Source organism: Sinohyriopsis cumingii, chromosome 14 (assembly GCF_028554795.1).
Source record: "Sinohyriopsis cumingii isolate HCF-2022 chromosome 14, ASM2855479v2, whole genome shotgun sequence".
Lineage (NCBI taxonomy): Eukaryota > Metazoa > Mollusca > Bivalvia > Unionida > Unionidae > Sinohyriopsis > Sinohyriopsis cumingii.
This window is the reverse complement of record NC_142974.1, coordinates 99,652,269-99,670,154: the sequence shown is the minus strand read 5'-3', so window position 1 is coordinate 99,670,154 and position 17,886 is coordinate 99,652,269. Positions and strand designations below refer to the sequence as shown.

Sequence of the window (17,886 nt, the reverse complement as noted above, 5' to 3'; positions counted from 1 at the left end):
TTATTTCACATAAGTTCTTGTAATGTAGATAGTTCTCTCAGTATAAAACACAAATATTATTTTATATGACAGCAATGCGTGGTTAATTTCAACTGAAACAAGACACGCAATGTAATAATAAGAGTAATAGAGACAGAGAAAGTTCCCCACAATATATTTAATTCAACAGTGAATACATCATCAGTAATAACGATTTTAGTTAAGTTCATTTTCAAATAATCTTGCTATAACATAACAAGTTTAAAAAGTGTTCGATTTCATGGAAATTTCCTTTACCCCCAATGTAACCGACCAAAAGTAACAAATATATTAGATATAACAAGAATATGTTTAGTAACACTTTCTTGGCATGTTACATTTTGAAAGTACATATCAATGTGTAGACCGGTTTATATGCCTCCACATGAGAAAACGGTCTATCAGCAAGTTGGACACAGTCAAGATCGACATTCTTTACATTCACAGTTTGGTGTCAAGAATCACTAATATTCGATGTTCAACATTAGGCGTGGTCAGTGCAGTAGTTTTATATTTTTAAAACTCTTAAGCACTACTATTTCAAATTTCCTTATCGAGTTATCTCTGTGCATTTGATAGTATACAAGATTATTCATTACTTCACAATCTAACACGATTTATGAAAGTTGAGCGTTGGAGATTGAGTGAGATAGACTCAAACATCTTAGGTGTGAATATACACGCCTTAAGGAGCGTCCCTATCTTTTTGTTTTCCGTCTTTTGTTCCAAGTTTACTATCCAGATTCAAGGTAGTGTGATTGCTATGGACCATATCGTGTACTGTGCTGCAACAATTCTTCCATATTCGCAGACAACAGCCGTTAGTCAAGCTGTGCATTTGGTTTCTTTATTTTTCAAAAATTGGAAAATCTTCGTTAAGCTGCCCTATATATAGAGAAGGATTTACACGCTCAAACGCAGTTCGTGCAAACTCAAGTTTGCAAGTTACTGCCAGTAGGCAAGTCCAAAAGAACTGAGAGAGAGATAACAAATAAAAAATAAAAGAACTTATAGTTTAACGTCAGTGGTCTGGGTAAAATAGCGTAACCTTGTTTGAGCTAATTTACCGACCAAAGGTCATGTTCAGTTCATAATGATTTTGTCCTGCACGTTTTATGCCCTGAAATCGCTCCAAAAGTACATATATCAGTGTTTGTTGTTAGTGTTTATATGTACCGTAATATTCTTCTACTTTATTCTTGAAGAGGTGACACTCACATGACATTCAAGTTTGCTTTAATATGCAATGAAGGATAATAATGCACAAGACAATGGACGATGCAACATTGCCGCTGTTAATGGCAATGTAGTATGTTATTGATTATTTATCTATACAAATGAAAGAGAACAAAGTAATATAGATTCAATATAAATGAGAGACACATTGTCAATTGAGTACGGGCACTATGTATTTTAAACCGGATATAATGGAATGAGAAAAAGGAAAGAGAAATGTATAGATACAGAACGAAATAGTTTTTAATGGAATCCATTACAGTTACTTGTATTTCTTTCCTGGATAACCAAACGCCCCAAATATTTCAAAATATGTCCCAACGCATTGTGGCAATGTGGTATTGTTGAATTAGGGTCGAATATAGAGCATCTGTGATGGCAATCAGAGTATAGGGTATAATAAAGGCTTATATATTTCATATCCGTTTTACATAGCATAAACTATATTTGAACTTCACTGGAACATAGGAAGTATAACTATCAACATAATTTACAACACTGTAGACTGCAAAGCAAGAAATGTTATATTATTGTAAAATTTGGTTCAACAAAAGACAAAACTTGATTTTTATCAGTTGATGCTTAATGAAGAAAATGATGTTTTGTTGCATCCACTTCAGGTCGAAAAGCCGCAAAGGTATGTTATTGTATAAGGTTAATATTATTGGCAAATATATCTACAAGGAAATGTGTTGGTCACGCTCCAAGCAAATTTTGCAAACACCTCTACAAAAATCAGAAATTTGGAACATATGATTATTTATTGCTTGATATCAGAGATATTGATTTAGATATGTCTGACGAAAAGAACAAACATTCCATGATACATGCAAACATGGAAATAAACTAAAGAAACACATGCATGTAAAAGAAATTCTACAGGACATGTTAAGAGGTCCACTCTCTGAATATCTATAAATACAAGCTATTCAATTTCTACTGTCCAGAGATTTCAAAATGTGCTGTTATAAATGGATTCGTTTCTTCTGATATGTTGACAACAATAAATAAGTAAATCAATCAGTTTGAACTACAGAAAATAAAACTATTGCACATTTTATGTTGATATTTGCTACAATGAAAAGGATAAAAGGCATTTATTAAAGAAAACAAGAAATACGGTACGACTTTTCATGGCGAAATAAGGCAAATTTTGATGGATCTAAACAAGATTTAGCGTACATAATTTTCCACGTAAAGGAGATTTAAAGTTTTGTACAGTTTAACCAACTTTAACTATTTTTATCAAACATGTTAAGAAAATGAAAATATTAAGTTTAACTTGGGTTTATTACAAAAATGACAAAAATAAATAAAAGAAAATACATTTGAAGGAGGTTATCTTTACGTCAAGTGTATGCATTATAAATGCTCGTGAAGCTATTATATTTCAAGCAATCGTAAAATTTTACCAGTATGTTCTCAGCAATTTTTGGTTCATATGTTTTGTGCCTTTCAATTCCGTCTTAAATACCATTTGTTTTGATGTAATAGATTGTCCTGAATAAAATAGTAGTTAATCAGTTTTACCAACAATAAATTAAGATTGCAATTCAATTCAAAGGCCCATATTTCTTGAAATTAAGATGTGGTTTACTGACTTTATTATCAATCTACATTCACGTCTGAAAACAGATTTGATTTCCTGTCGATTGATCAATAGGTATTTTAAAGTGATTGGTCCGACTGGTCAGATGAAATGTTAAGTTGTATTCAAGCTGAAATAAAATGTACCATACACCAGAAAAGAAACAAATCCATAGGGAACAAATGGCAAAAGCTGACACTCATGCGAACATCACAAAAACCTGTCCAGATTCAAATGCAGGTTGTACGAGCCATGGATCTAGAAACATTTGAAGAAAGTAAAGCCATTCTACTTGAAAATATGCAAGGCCATATCATAGTGCAAATGACATGAATATTGAATCAGAAACTGGTTTTCCTCGTGTAGAATTAAAAAAAGCTTCATCGAACAAACAGAAGGAATGATGACACTAATTCAGACCAAAATGTTTATGAGCAGGACAGAAAAGTAAGTATAAAAGACCAGCAATTATCTGAAGAAACAGATGAATATGGTATGGAGCAAACACATGAGGGTGGATGTAGACAAAGCTGTTATATAACATTGCACAATTAATGAAACCTTTGGCCAAGGTGATAACAACCAACAAATGTCAAGCAGCAGTAGTACGTATTAAGTTGCCTATATTGAGCAAAGTGGTCATTTAAGTAATGTTATTGATCAAGCTACTAGAGGCACGTGAGATATAATCTTAATCAACCTAAAATTGTCGAAGTTTCAGTAACTTTAAAATCACTGCGTTCTGAAAGGGAGGTGTAAAAATAAAGGTGATTGATTCTTCAGTTACTGATTTCATACCGACATTGTCTGCTAACCAAAGAACAAAAACATTATGAACCAAATTTGTGCTCTTAAAGAATAAAATACAAGTAAGCGAAAGCTAAACTTCTTTAGTTCAGATGATTCAGTTGCTGAAGCACGTGATATAACACTAAAATGGAAACGCGCCTCAAAAGGCAAAATAGCACATTAGCAAAGAGAAGCACTAACAAGAACAGAGACAGAGACTTCCTTCCATCAATGTGTCATATTCCGGCTACCCAGTGTCAGTATAAACATGCAAAGTGACGGCGGCTATGCCACATGCAATTAAGATGTTTCCTCTAATACAGATGACCATATATTAACAGATTATAACATAAAAGGGAAATTAGTTGGAAGAGAGAAAATTATAAAGAAACAGCACCTGAACATTATAGATTTAAAATGAAAAAGGCGAGGAAAGCACATAAAAAGACAACCAATGAAAAAAGAAGTTTACAGAAAATATGAATAAATGCAAGAAAACATATATCAATAGAAGGAACAACTTTTGATTACAAAAATGTCTCTGAAATCGATCTTATTTTGTGATCAATTTTGTCTCCGTTAACTTTACACTGTCAGAATTGTGCAACATCTTACAATACTGAAAACCTTCATATGTCACGCATGTGCATTCCACGTGTGCCTAAAGATAATATAGTGTATTAAGAACTGTTTTGTAAACAAACCATGTACAATCGTGTAGTAGACGCTTTGTTTGTACATGAACTAAAGCAGCTGTTCAGTAACAAAACTTTCAAAGAAGCAAACGAATGAACTTGATATTTGCAATGTCAACAATAAACGTGAGAAACGTCAAAATTGAAAATACCGTTCTGATAATTGAAGCAGTTATTTAGAAGAATATTCGTATATTTTCTCAAAGAGAATGGTTAATACTATGAGGAATGTTCTCCAGTGTTTAAAAATTATACCATATAAAAATATCGAGGCCAAGGGCTATCACATATCTATCAGAGAAGTACCATTTTACAAGTCTGTCAAACTAGTAGATTCGAGAGAACAATGCAACTGAAGGTTTTGACAGGAAACTAAGAGCCTCAGAGCCAATAATCCAAGACGACGAAAAAGTATTTTTTTTTTCCTTTTAGTAAATGGAGTGTCACATAACAGGTGCTTTTCAAATTTCCCTGTGTTACTATTTTGATACAATGTTAGGCTAGCGATTGAAGACACACTGTAAGATACAGGTCATAGATGGAATCCCTCCAGCATCGAGGTGCAAGTAACAAGGCATAATCGTGTCTTATTTAACTGGTAATAAAAATGGTAATAAATATATTTACATTTATACATCTTGCATTTTCTCAAAATGTACTTTCTTAGTTCTTCAAATCCGACCGACATGTCCTGCAAAACCTGATACACACAGAAGCTGCACTGGAATTTCAAGTAGAGTACATTTCCCGATGAAATTCATTTCCTTACTGCACTGAGTTGACTCAATAATACAACCTCACATAATCAGAAAAGCAGAATTGAGTTTTACTGTCACGGAATGGTGTAAATGTTGTTAATTAAATACATGTACTCGGGTTTCGTTTCTTTTTCTCTGTATAACGATACCCGAGGGTGATTATAATATGGTCTATGTATTTCGAAATCGTGAGTACGATTCGTCCTGTGCCACACGTGCAAGGTGCCTTTGATAAAGAATAACGAAAATTCTAAAGGCATAAATACGTTACTATATGTAAAGGACCTTTACAATACTAATGGTTTTGTCAGCAAGCGGCCTGCTAAAAGGATTCGCACAACTCCAGCTGTAGGGGTAGGTAATTTTTGGGTTTTAAGTGATAACTAGTGTATTACCATATTTGCCTTTGCATGTTTGTTATAGTTTTCTTTACATACCATAATGCGTGCATTTTTTATTCTTGTTGCGACGTAGTGCAGGACTTATATTGGTAATGTAAAGCTACATTTTTTAAAAGAATTGTTTACTATTGTCTTATCAAGCAGGGTTAGGTTTACTATTGAACCTCTGTTTTGTAATTGCCATAATAATATAATCTTTTTACCTTACCATGTATAACGTCCTTACGTTATGTCTGTATCAAGTGTAGTACACTGTATCGGGTATATTTTCAGCTGAGTGTTTTGATGGTAGGAATATCCGGGGTGTCCGGTGTTGTCAGAGTGTAGAAACGTCCGTGTGTCCGGAGCGTTTAAGGTGCGGGAGCGTCTAATGTCTAGCGTCCGGAGTGTCCAGAGGGACTAAAGTGACCCAGCTGTAGAGCCGTCAAAGGACCAGGGGGTCCGGAGGGTCTAATATTTCAAGTGTCCGGAGGGTCTAAGGTTTCAAGTGATCATAGTATTCCGAGGGTCCGGAGTCTATATTGGTTGTGAAATTGATTCGGAGGAGCTGTGGAGCGGATATGGTGCACGGGTGACGGAGTGCATCTCCACACATGTATTTTTAGCTGTATGCTAATTTTGGGTTAGTAAGACCCAGTGTATTATTCAGGACTGGAAGGATAGATTGTATATCCGTTCTTGTTTAGTGACATAATTTCGCTACCTGAGCGAATACATTTTTTTTACTATGTGTAAACGCTTACATTGTTTACTATTTGAGTGAACTATATTCGTCATTCCATTATTGAATCATTTGTGAAATCATTTATCCTGTGTTTTAGGGTTACTGACCTAAATTTATTTGTATATTTTTTCCATCTTTGAAACTGTGCGTTTTTTATGTTAAATAGATCCAATATTTGGATTATAAATACGCACACATCTTCATAATCCACTATTCATATAAATCGCCACATTAAACCATACATCTGTGTCGTCAAAACGTGTTCTGTTGTTAATCCGAAATATCCCACCCGGTTATCTTGTTACATTTACAAACAAATAAACAACATCCATGCGCATTCATTCACAATATGACTCCTTGTGCAGTATTTGTCTGAAACACTCGTTCATATTTTCACATACAAATGGAGCAACCTAAAATTCAGAAACTGATCCTTTGAATAGTCCTTACGTTGACTGTAACTGTGTAAAGTGTTGTTGAATAATTTCGATACACAGAAATTAATCTTTAGAAGTGTAGTCCATTTGAAACCGGTGTCATAAGATGAGTTTCCAGAACAGTTAATAGTAAAGACAGACAAAAGGAATAATTTTCTGACTTCTATGGTGTTCAAAAAAATTCTGGCAGGTAAAGTAGTTATCCTGATTGGCTAACATAAAAGAGTGATTTGCTCCCAGACAAAATTCAAACGTTTTAAGATGATCACCTCGTAGATATAAGTAGTCTAAGTCTCTGTGAGAAGGCAAGAAATTCTTGAATCCAGGGGAGCAGAAATTGTTTTCCAGTTATAAATCGTCAACGGGACATGGGATCTGCAAGCGATCCGTATCCAGAGAAGAACAGAGTTTTTCCTGATGTTAATCGATCTAGAGCTTGGAAAGGCAGACCGAAAATTGCTTTACACAACTGACTGCGCATTTGGAAAGAGGACACAGTCCGCAACTAAGAGGTTAATGACCCGAAAAGGCTAGTAGTAAAAGGAGAGAGAGAGAAATAGACGGACCGATCACCATCAGTGATTTGGAAAAGACCGGAAGAACTAAGTGATGCTGTCAATCTGAGTTTAATCTGTCACTCAATCTTATGAATGCATTTACTTCACGTTGAAAAGTGATAACATGATGGCAATAAACTGTTCAGGAAAAAGTTTACAAAAACATTTTCTGCAAGGATTGCAATTTGTCTTCGTCCATCCATTGAAAATACAATTTGCAATCGATACTAGCACCTTAAAATAAGAAGAAAATTGGATGAAAAGAGAAAAAGAATAGTTACCATCAAACTAGAAAGAAAATGGCCCGGCAATGAAAAAAGAGAGAAAAGAGGGCCAAATCTTACAAAAGATCACATGTTTTAAAAATTGACTTTACAAACTGTCCTGACAACTTCTTGTTTCTTAGAAGGAGACTTGAATTATTAAAATAAAGTTGCTGCTACAACTAATGCAACCTGCTTTTTATGGGATGTGGCACAAGGATGTAAAGGATCTTGCAAAAGCTGGACCTGTCCTATCATGTATATTAATTCTTCCGAGCAGAACCACCGACATCAAGGAAAGTCACTTCTTATTCTGATTTTGTGGAGGGCGAAACCAAAGCAAAATTGTGTTATGACCATTGCTAGTTTGCATTCGAGTAAATGAAAACATACCGAACGCGCATTAATCAAAAGTTTCTAGAAAATGGTCATTCAGAAATGGGATATGGTTTAATTCATACTTACATTGAAAATGCAAAGAAGGTTACCAAAGCGTATGTTTCTTCAGTTTATGAACAGTTATATCACTTTCAGAGAAGGTTGAGCCCAATGTTGTAAGACAACTGAAGTTTAAAATTATGAAAGAAAACTGTGAGAAATGTGAAAGTAGATGCACAATTGGAAATAGTAAACTGGTTCAAGACACAATAGATCCAGGTCAGAAAGAAATAAACAGTCATTTTGCGAACAATATCTGCTGCTAATAAAGCTGATATTAGTTTTGTCTGTGCTTCAGGGACAATACCAGATGAATACTAGATTATTAACCGTCCCTTCCATTCAGTACATCTGTGAAAGACAAACTTCCAATTCTCGATTCAAGTGATCATATTGATCAGGATTGAAATTCATTTGATCGGCCACTTACGTGGACAAGAAACATCATTGATTCTCGTATTGTTTCTTACGACATAAACTGCTCAACACGTTTATACAATTCTAGAAAGCATAAACATCTTGGACAATGTAGCATAGTCTTTAATTCATTAAAACAATACCGGCGAAATGATATTCCGGCCTTTTAAGTTTTATATTTCTGAGACTATATATTAACTATATATTAATCCAAGATCGTATGGTAAGTTGTGGAATAGCGAAGTGCCAGTTATGTTTATCAAGATACTCTGAATATATTATCAGTCTTTACTGCAATATGCAGCAACGGAGAAAATTTGTTTTTAATATCATTGCACATTTTATATATCTTGATCCATTGCTCGGCTGTAAGAACAATCACTGATATGAGAGTATGTACTATTTTCTTTATACATTCATACATTTGTTGACATGGTTTCATCATAACACAGTTGGCTACGTGTCCTGCATTAAATATTATGGTAAGAACAGGTACTATATATTTGCTTAACTCTCTGGAGAAGTATTATCTGACATTCAGATTTCGGATCAAAAGATGCTAAAATAATATGATACCATTTAGCTTCTGATTGTAAAAGGTGCTAACTGCGTTAGTTTGGTAGGCACGGAAAACAAAAACGAAAAAAAGACTTGTTATAAAAATGGAAACTGCAAATTATTCAAGGCATACATATTTTATACCACCATTGATTTAAAAAAAGGGTTTCCTTTTATGAAATATTACAAAATATCTGACATGGGCATCAAACATAGTTTCCAAAATCTAATTAAACCTTTCTTGATGAATATCTCAAAATGTTGAAAGCATATACATCTACCGGCGCCTTTTGCGCCTTATCATTTTGATTTTTCACGTGACCATATCACGAGTCGACAAGCTATACTGTTAGAAAAGGATATCCCGAAGTACACAAAAATTAAAGTCTTTGAACGCCATTTGCAGCATTTAGATCGAGCAAAAGCTTAATGACAAGCTTTTCCAATATTTCAAATCTAAAAGAAAAAAGGAAAGCAAAGTAAATGTATTAAAACTGTATACAGTAGTATGTCTTGAAAGCTTATCCATATATAAAATCGAACAGGTAAACTCATAACAGACAATGCTGATATAATTATTTTATTCAGGAAAGATTTCAAAGGTAATTAGCTTAATATATATATAAAAGCGCAAAGAATAAAAGAATAACAGCTTAAATGAAACATGTGTAGACATCGGCTTATATTAACCAAGAAATATTACACTCTAATTGATTAATTATATTAAACTGGATCTCTATAGATGATACTTTAAAATGTTGACCTTAGGACCTTTGGTTCGCCATTTTCGTCTTATACATAAAATGTCTGTGCAATTAGTAGTAAAATGTCGATGTCTTCTTTCTCCATCTATTTTAATATTTTAATTAGTAGTGTATTCATGGATAAATAAACAATTGCTGGCTGATGATTTCAATGCACAACTCAAATTAATCTATCAAAACATACATTATACGGCTCTTCGTCAATAATAGACTCGAATATAAGATTTTAAAACACTGGAATAGCTTTCTTTACACTCTAATATAGCAATGCGATATTATAACATAGACAGCAAATTCCACTTTAAAGTACAAACTTTTTCGAACACATAATTCTAGCGATATAACTAAATTCACACTTCTTACGGGACTATAGGTGCATGCAACGGTATAGCCTATTACAAATGAGTAAACTGTATAAACAAATAAGGCCAATATATTAAACTTTATGAATGTGCAGCTCCTTTGTGCTGACAAATTGTTTCTATTCATAATTATTTATGTATTCAAACTGTTTAAATGCACAATTAATAAATAAGAAACAAGATGTCTTTGGTCCAGCAGATATAAATTTATCTCGGAAAGAAGTAGATTTCACGCATATATTAGCTGAAGAAGTAGTATTGGCCAGATACAGTCCAACTCAGACGGTTAAAACGAAGTCCAGCACAGTATGAAATAATAATTTCCACCTGAAATATTTCGTTTTCTTCTTTACAGCTTTCACCGGTGGATGAGAATCGTAAAGTACTACACTAGGATTCAACTGAACAGAATTTCCAATCCACTATTAAAAAATTAACTAATGAACCGCCAGATAATAAAAAGGAAGGACTGATTTGAAACTCGCTTTACTTTGTTTCTTAAGAAATCTAAGATGCTTCCGTTTCTAAAGTAATCTATAAGGCTGTCGTGTATTATTCAGTATATAAAATACGAAGAAAAAAAGAAAATTAAATATTTCATCGATTTCAAATGTAATTCCGTTGTGGTCGTGATATATTTAAAAATATCACCGCAAAGGATTTCGCACTATACTTAGTACACTATTTACGGGACTAAAGGGAAGATATAATACCGAGGAAAAAAATAATTAAAAAGCTGTTTGGTTATAATTGTTCTCTGAATTTTATTTCACATAATAAGAATGAAGCCCTCCAATCAGATATCCCTGGTCAATACGCGGGCTGGTTTGTATTTACTTGGTTGTCATCGACGTTTACGTGGAATATATGTAGTAAGAGATTCCCTGAAGCGTTGTATTTCCAACTAAATTTTCGGTCGTTAGCGACACGTATCTTCGAGTTGAGGGACATCGACGTTGTAGCGCATGTAATCTAGTATTTAAAAAGTTGGTCTGAAAGAAAAGCAGCACTGATATAAAATATATTGCGTTGTAGAAAAAGGAAAACAATGGGATTTGACTAGTTCTAGAAACGTAGGTAGTTCTCACCCGTTAAAACATAAGAAACATTTTACATGACAGTAATGCGTGGTTAATTTCAACTGAATCAATCAACTAAATGAGAGAGAGAGAGAGAAATTGATTTAAATGTAAATGCAAAAATTAGTATTACCTATTTCAATTGATTTTAACTAATTGTTTTTTTATCATTCATTTATATCAAGACATGCTGAAAAAGTATACGATTTTCATGGAAAGGTCCATTATTCCAAAGTAACTTACCAAAGTAACAAACATATCATATATTATAAAAATGTGCTTAGTAACTCATTCTCTACATCTTATATTTTGGCAGTTCATATAAATGTAAAGACTGGTTTATAAACATGAGCAATATGGTCTATCGGCAAGTTGGACACGGTCAAGATCGACATTATTTATATTCGCAACATGTCAACGTGTTGGTGTAAACAATCTCTAATATTCGAATCTGTGTTTGAATATGTTTAAATCTTTTAAATCAGTACTGTTTTGAATTGCCTGTTAGAGATTTCTCTCTGAATTTGATGTGATAAAGGTAAACGCGGCCATTAAGCATTAAGTTAATGTTCATACATTTCATCAACATGGTTATAATGAGACAAGACCTTAGATTATAATGTAGTGATATATAAATACGTAATTATGAACTTTCTTTACCTTGCGTAACAAATATAATACAATTGGTCCACACACCACTGGTCGTGCCATTGTCCATTGTTAGAAGAATAAGCAGCCATACAAAACTCCCCCTTCGTCTCTGGCTGTCCGGGAGCCCAATTAGTGTATGTAAACTTGGTGCTAGTTCCATGTCTGCGCATCCACCACCATTCATTCTGATATATTAAACTTGTTCCATCAATCCAGTATCTCCCTCCTGAATCGGAACGTTGACAATGACATATCCATAGTAAAGGAGCATATAGCGGCGTTTATTGCATACATTCTGGATATACATTATAAGCAATGATAGAAGAGTTTACTTTTTTCTTGGCGTAAAGCTTATTTCTACAGGGTAGGTGGATTTCAAACAAATACTCTATTGCGTTGCTGATCTCCTTCCTTACACAAAATCCTTGTGGGAGCTTTTAATGATTTCTTATTTTTCCACATTTGACTGAAGCACGACACAAAACTCGGCTCGATATGTTTCTCTCATTTCATTATCATTGAAACCTTATTGAAAATATACATATTTGAAAGTTATGCATCAGCCCATGATATAAACTTTTTTAAAATATTTTAGGATGGACAATTAATCCATATTATAATAATATAGTTGAAATTTGCATAGAAAATGTATTCAAATCACAGTAATCGTAGCGACAAAGATGCGCAAGGAACAAAAAAGAGTTGTGAATAAAAAATCTAGTATCAATACTATATAATGTAAATATTTTAGCTTACCGCCTGTTTGGACAATTTTTGAAATAATTTTCTGTTCAGATTCATCTGCCACAGATGCAAGGTCGCCTCCCATAACTTCACAGTATTCCTTACAAAATAAATGTAATTATAGAGAAAATAGCCATGTACTAGATTCTGCTTGATTATTTTAAATTACATGGTAAAATACTTTTCTTGCCTGTACTTTGTACAAGCAATTCATACATTTATCAATACATTCATATGCTATTTCTGAACCACTAAATATTTTGTTTAAGAAAGTTACACAGAATCCCTGAATACCATACTAAATTCATAATTACACAATATAACCTCGATTGCCTGGACCACATACTAATTGATTGATTGTGTATTGGATGGGACAAAAATACTACTATAATAGGCAAGCGGAGTGAAAACAGAAATTATTAATCAACTGTGTGACCGGTCATATCACTGGGTATATTCGACTTAACAATAATTAGATTATTATTTTGAAATAATTATACGACATTTAATGTGGTTATTAACGTGCAGGGATACTTAAAACAGAGACAGACATATAAAAGATACACGACCAACGAAAGAGTTTGAGCAAAACACATAAATAAATATTGTATGCTAGTATACTTATCTCTAGTGAACCAAAAAATATTATTAAACAAGTTCGCTAGACCAAACGAAGAGGATTTTAATTTAAAATCGATTAATAAACGGATCAGAGGTAGCAAAAATCGATTAACGCTCGCGTACGGACATTTATGGGAGCTGTAATTAGGTCTACAGTTTCCCGCCAGATTTGTCGTGTAACACGCTGGCAAGGGCCAATATATTCAAAGTTTTTAATCACGTGTTCTGCCCAGCCAATCGCAATGCTTTCGCACCTGCTGTGTGCGGAGGATTCTCTCTGCTAAGGACTTTGGCGTCAGTTGAGCTAAGTTCTTTCTGGGGTGCGGACGTGTTTTCTTTTATGGTAGTAATTTTCCCACCTCCACCCCATCATACCTCCGTGTAAATAATTGTTATATACTATCTTCATCTGTTTGGTTTTTAGGCGGTTGCATCAGCAGATAGTCTTTTACATGCTTATACGGCGTTTACTTTCTCGTTCTTTTTTATAATGCCGCTCGTCTCAGTGTTTCATTTGGTAGCATCGCTATTTGATGTATTTTGTTCGAAGTTATATTGATGTAAATACATAGTTTAGGTTGAGTCTGCTCAGTATATAACAATCATGTTTACGGCGGTTTCAGCCTCAAAAAAATGAACCAAAATGGGCAACCAGTTTCCAGAGTAGAATTTAGTACAGAACGTAGAACAGCGCTTTGCTTTTGTGACTTTAACTCTAACCATTTCAAGTTCCAAAGTGACAGAATTGGGGCCGCCACTAAGGCGGCCAGACAAGGTTTCAGTCATAACCAAATAGGAAAATATGCCGCTGTAGATCGAATGCATTTAAGAAATACATAAGGTAAGGCAAAAGGATCTTAGCATTGTAAAACTTCAATCACTTTTTCTAAGATCGCCATTCTGCCGTGCGTGCTTTTTTCTCTCTCAGGTCTCGTGGGTTGCACAGACCTAGACCCGTGGGCATCGACCGTGCTTTGCTGAGTTATCATTCACTCGACCCGGATATTTGTGTTTACCTGTCTTTTCGATCACCAGGAGCGTATGAGGGTACTCTAACAGCTTCGGAAGACCAAAAACGCACTCTGGAAGTACGCTCATCTGTTTTAAAGTTTCTTCCCAATCCTCCGTACATGCTGGATATATCCTACTTACCGGGGAGTATGAGGGTGCTCTACTGCCCCGGCACTACAGAAATCATCGGTTTAATTTTCATCAATATTGATATTTTCTTTTCTTTGATACTGGCCATTTTTGTTCTTTGCCCCATCCATCTTTTTGTGGCTGCCACTAATGCAGCAAGCTCTATTTGCTGTATTTCTGTTTATGGTGGTTGCAGCCTCAAAACATTTCTGTAGTATATACTAATGTCTCATTGTTCAGTTTCTTAGCATGTTTACTCTACAGACTTTGTCCAGCTAGTTAGGTTATGCTGTAAATACATAGCAAATGTTTGGTTCACTATTATTATTTATGTTCAATACAAAGTCACGAAAGTGGCCAGCATCAAACACAACGTTTGTCTTTGTTTCAGTCACAACCAAATAAGGGAAATATGCCGCTGTATTATGTACCCATATAATAGGGAATTCTGTCTTTTCGCTCTGTTATCTTCCTTTCGACTCTATCGATGTCTGAAAGAGTAAGCTGGTGTATGCACATCTAATTTTACAATCTCATCAAACAAGTTAATAATACAGAACCTTGTCCTTTCATTCACTTTCTTTCTGGAAATAACTTGCACCCTCTTCTACATGTGCAAAAATACATCACATACAATAGTTTATGCATAAACTAATATCTACCTCACTGTTTAAAGTCATCGACGCAAAGGTCAGATCCGACCTAGTTCGTGATAGAACACTTGTTGATTGTATAATCAAATACATATGACAAACATTGTGCTTTTCGGTATTTTAAACGCATGAGTCCAAGCTGCCGCTTATCTAAAAGCGTTGACATTCGCCATAATATATATAAATAATGTAAATTGTTTCTAAATATTGTTGTCTATGACTTTTTGTCTGCTTTCTTTTCGTTTTCTTTGTTTGTTGTTTAATATATTAATACATGTGGTCAAGAGAACTAAAATAAATGGATGTATTCATTTTTATCTTGCGTGGGTAAAGCTCACATAGATCAGATTTTACCGTGCAATAATATTTAGTCCAACAATCCCGCTTAACAGGATTCTAGTGAAACCTCATGGGAAATGGAGGTTTCAATTCAGTGTTTGTCTTTTGGTATTTACCACAAACTATCAGTAAACTCGGATAAAGCTGAACATGCAAGAGGATCTGTAACATGTCCATAGTACCTCTTAGGTCCTAGGTTCTATATCCAGCTCATGCATAACACTTTCCTATAACAACCATCCAATATCGGTGGCTCTTTCTTCTCTTTCAGGTTCTTCGGTTTTCACACCAGAAAATGCCATGCCATTCCAAAATCATTGAGTGAGAATTGTTGCGAAGTGAATAGAGTTAAAGGCGTAAATAATACAATAATTTACCTTGGCTTCAGGCCAGCTAGCGGGTTGTTTTACTCCCTTGTAACATCCACTCCCAATAAGCTGGAAGCCATTGGGACACTCACAATGTGCATGACACCCTTCAAAATTCAAAGCGTTTGTTAAATTTGGATATAATCTTTAACTGATGCCAACTGTTTTCTTTTTCCTTTATTATTTGGCAAAAATCAAATATAGTCCTTCAGCCATTGACATCCAGATACAAACTCTAAAGATGGGTTAGAAAGTAAAACATGCTTAACTTTTGCCAATTTTTACACTACATACATCTCTCTTTCGTTCCCTCTCTATCCTTTTCTCATTTTCTCTCTCTCTCTCTCTCTCTCTCTCTCTCTCTCTCTCGTTATCTCTCTGTTACCTGCGCCTCAGGTATTTGGGCCAATTATGTACACGTGAGTTAATATTGATTTTTGTAGCGTATATACTAACATTATATCATTCAGTGCTGATGATTATTTATTATATAATTGGTTACTCATAATAAAGCAAAGTCTATTACGTCTAGGCATATGGCTATGTGACGAAAGAACAGATTAACCAGCAAATTAGCTAACTACAAATTTATATTTTGAAATAGAGGTAAAGAAAACAAACCAACAAAGGCACTAACTGATCATAAAGTTACAAAACAATAAATACATAAGTCAACAAAACTAAAATAGAAACATACCGTCCTGAAGACTTTTAAACATGACCAAAATGAAGAAAGTCGACGAGAAACCCATTCTGTTCATGAGGGACGTACTTGTAAACTAAATCATAAATAATAGAAAACACATTTATATATCTCCCTAAGATTTATGACGCAAGTGTATGTACTCTAGACGCCACTCTTGAATAATCGAGTATGCCCCTCCCCTTCATTAGCATGTCCAATAACTGAAACTTAAAGAGACTGCCTTATGAATTAGCATACATCATTTTATTACACTTCGGAGTATCTCCTGATAATTTGACTTCACTTAAAGGAAAATAAAAGACGTTAAACATTACACTAGTAATGCATTGATGGAAAGTTATGAAAGCAGGATTGTCAAAGTGATAGCCGGGATACTAAACCCATTTTTTCATATCTCGAAATCAGTAAAACAAAAATGCCCCGTATTTGCTTCATTTGTCATGAAAGGGATATGATGCGATGACGGAAGGTTTAATATATTTGCATTGCATGAATCTCATTTGACATAAGTGAATTATACGTGGTAACTCTTCCTGTGTACACACTGAAACTGAATAGATTATTGGGCGATTAGGCAATCATAATAAACTTATTTGGGCATTGAATTTATTCCAAGATTGTTTTAGACAAAGGGGTTTTAGATACAAAATTATTTAAGTGGAAAGAAAATGCCCAATTGACAGCAATTCTCTGCAACATCCATTTCTCCTCCGTACGAAAAGTTTGTTTTGAGAATGACTATTGATAATCTTCAAAATTAGGACATTAAAATTTTTCGTAAGAATGTTCAGGTTGTCTTATGTAAGAACTTGATAATATGTGAAGATATGTTTCAATAGATAGGTTCGAGTATTGTTCAAACCTAAATAAAAAATCAGTACCTTAATTTACTTTCAAAAGATTCATCTGCCCGTCAATAGCAATCTAAAAAGTATAGGCTTATTATTGCTATATATGCATATCTGACAGACATCATTTCTATATGAAAAGGTTAGTAAATGGTATGTTGAGTGATGCTTGTATCTAGTATGTCTTAGCGAATGGGACCCGAAACGTCTTTTTCATTTTGTCACTTTGCCACAGTACCAATATTTTGGTGATCATGCTCATAATACATGAGCCTGAACACACATACTTCTATCTAATGTAAACTAATTACTTATACGTTAATTTATGGGATCCTATCATCAGCGTTAAAAAATCCATTTTTTTCACGGTAGACATCATGTCCGCTTATATTTACACACTACAACACATAACCTATTTGAATTTCTTTTACATTCCACAGTAAATACACAAGCAGAGTCTAATACATAAAATACCCCGTCGTTTGTTACATGAGCGTACATCATTTGAAATATAAAATCAATTTCTAACACAAGATACTATATCAGATACACGTGTCGTATAGTGTGAGGCAGAGCGGTATGGAGAGATACTGCAATGTAACATTACAATAATAAAATGTTTCAAATTTGTCATGTTCGGTTGAAGATCGATATTTCAACACAGCTCAGACAAGGTGAGCCACTTAGAATCAAAGTACTTGATTTCGCTATGGAGACATTCACTATTTCAAA

The 17,886-nt window shown here is 34.2% G+C and overlaps 1 protein-coding gene across 1 annotated transcript; it reads right to left on the bottom strand.

Moving 5' to 3' along the window:
* Positions 1 to 9,443: 9,443 nt before the first annotated feature.
* Positions 9,444 to 16,429, bottom strand: LOC149784480 (ladderlectin-like). Its single transcript, XM_089932558.1, has 5 exons — positions 16,298 to 16,429; positions 15,610 to 15,707; positions 12,492 to 12,579; positions 11,745 to 11,961; positions 9,444 to 10,997 (listed from the first exon to the last, which is right to left on the bottom strand). The coding sequence occupies exons 1-5, from the start codon at positions 16,359 to 16,361 to the stop codon at positions 10,985 to 10,987; spliced, it is 480 nt and encodes a 159-aa protein (XP_089788684.1). The 5' UTR covers positions 16,362 to 16,429; the 3' UTR covers positions 9,444 to 10,984.
* Positions 16,430 to 17,886: the final 1,457 nt, after the last annotated feature.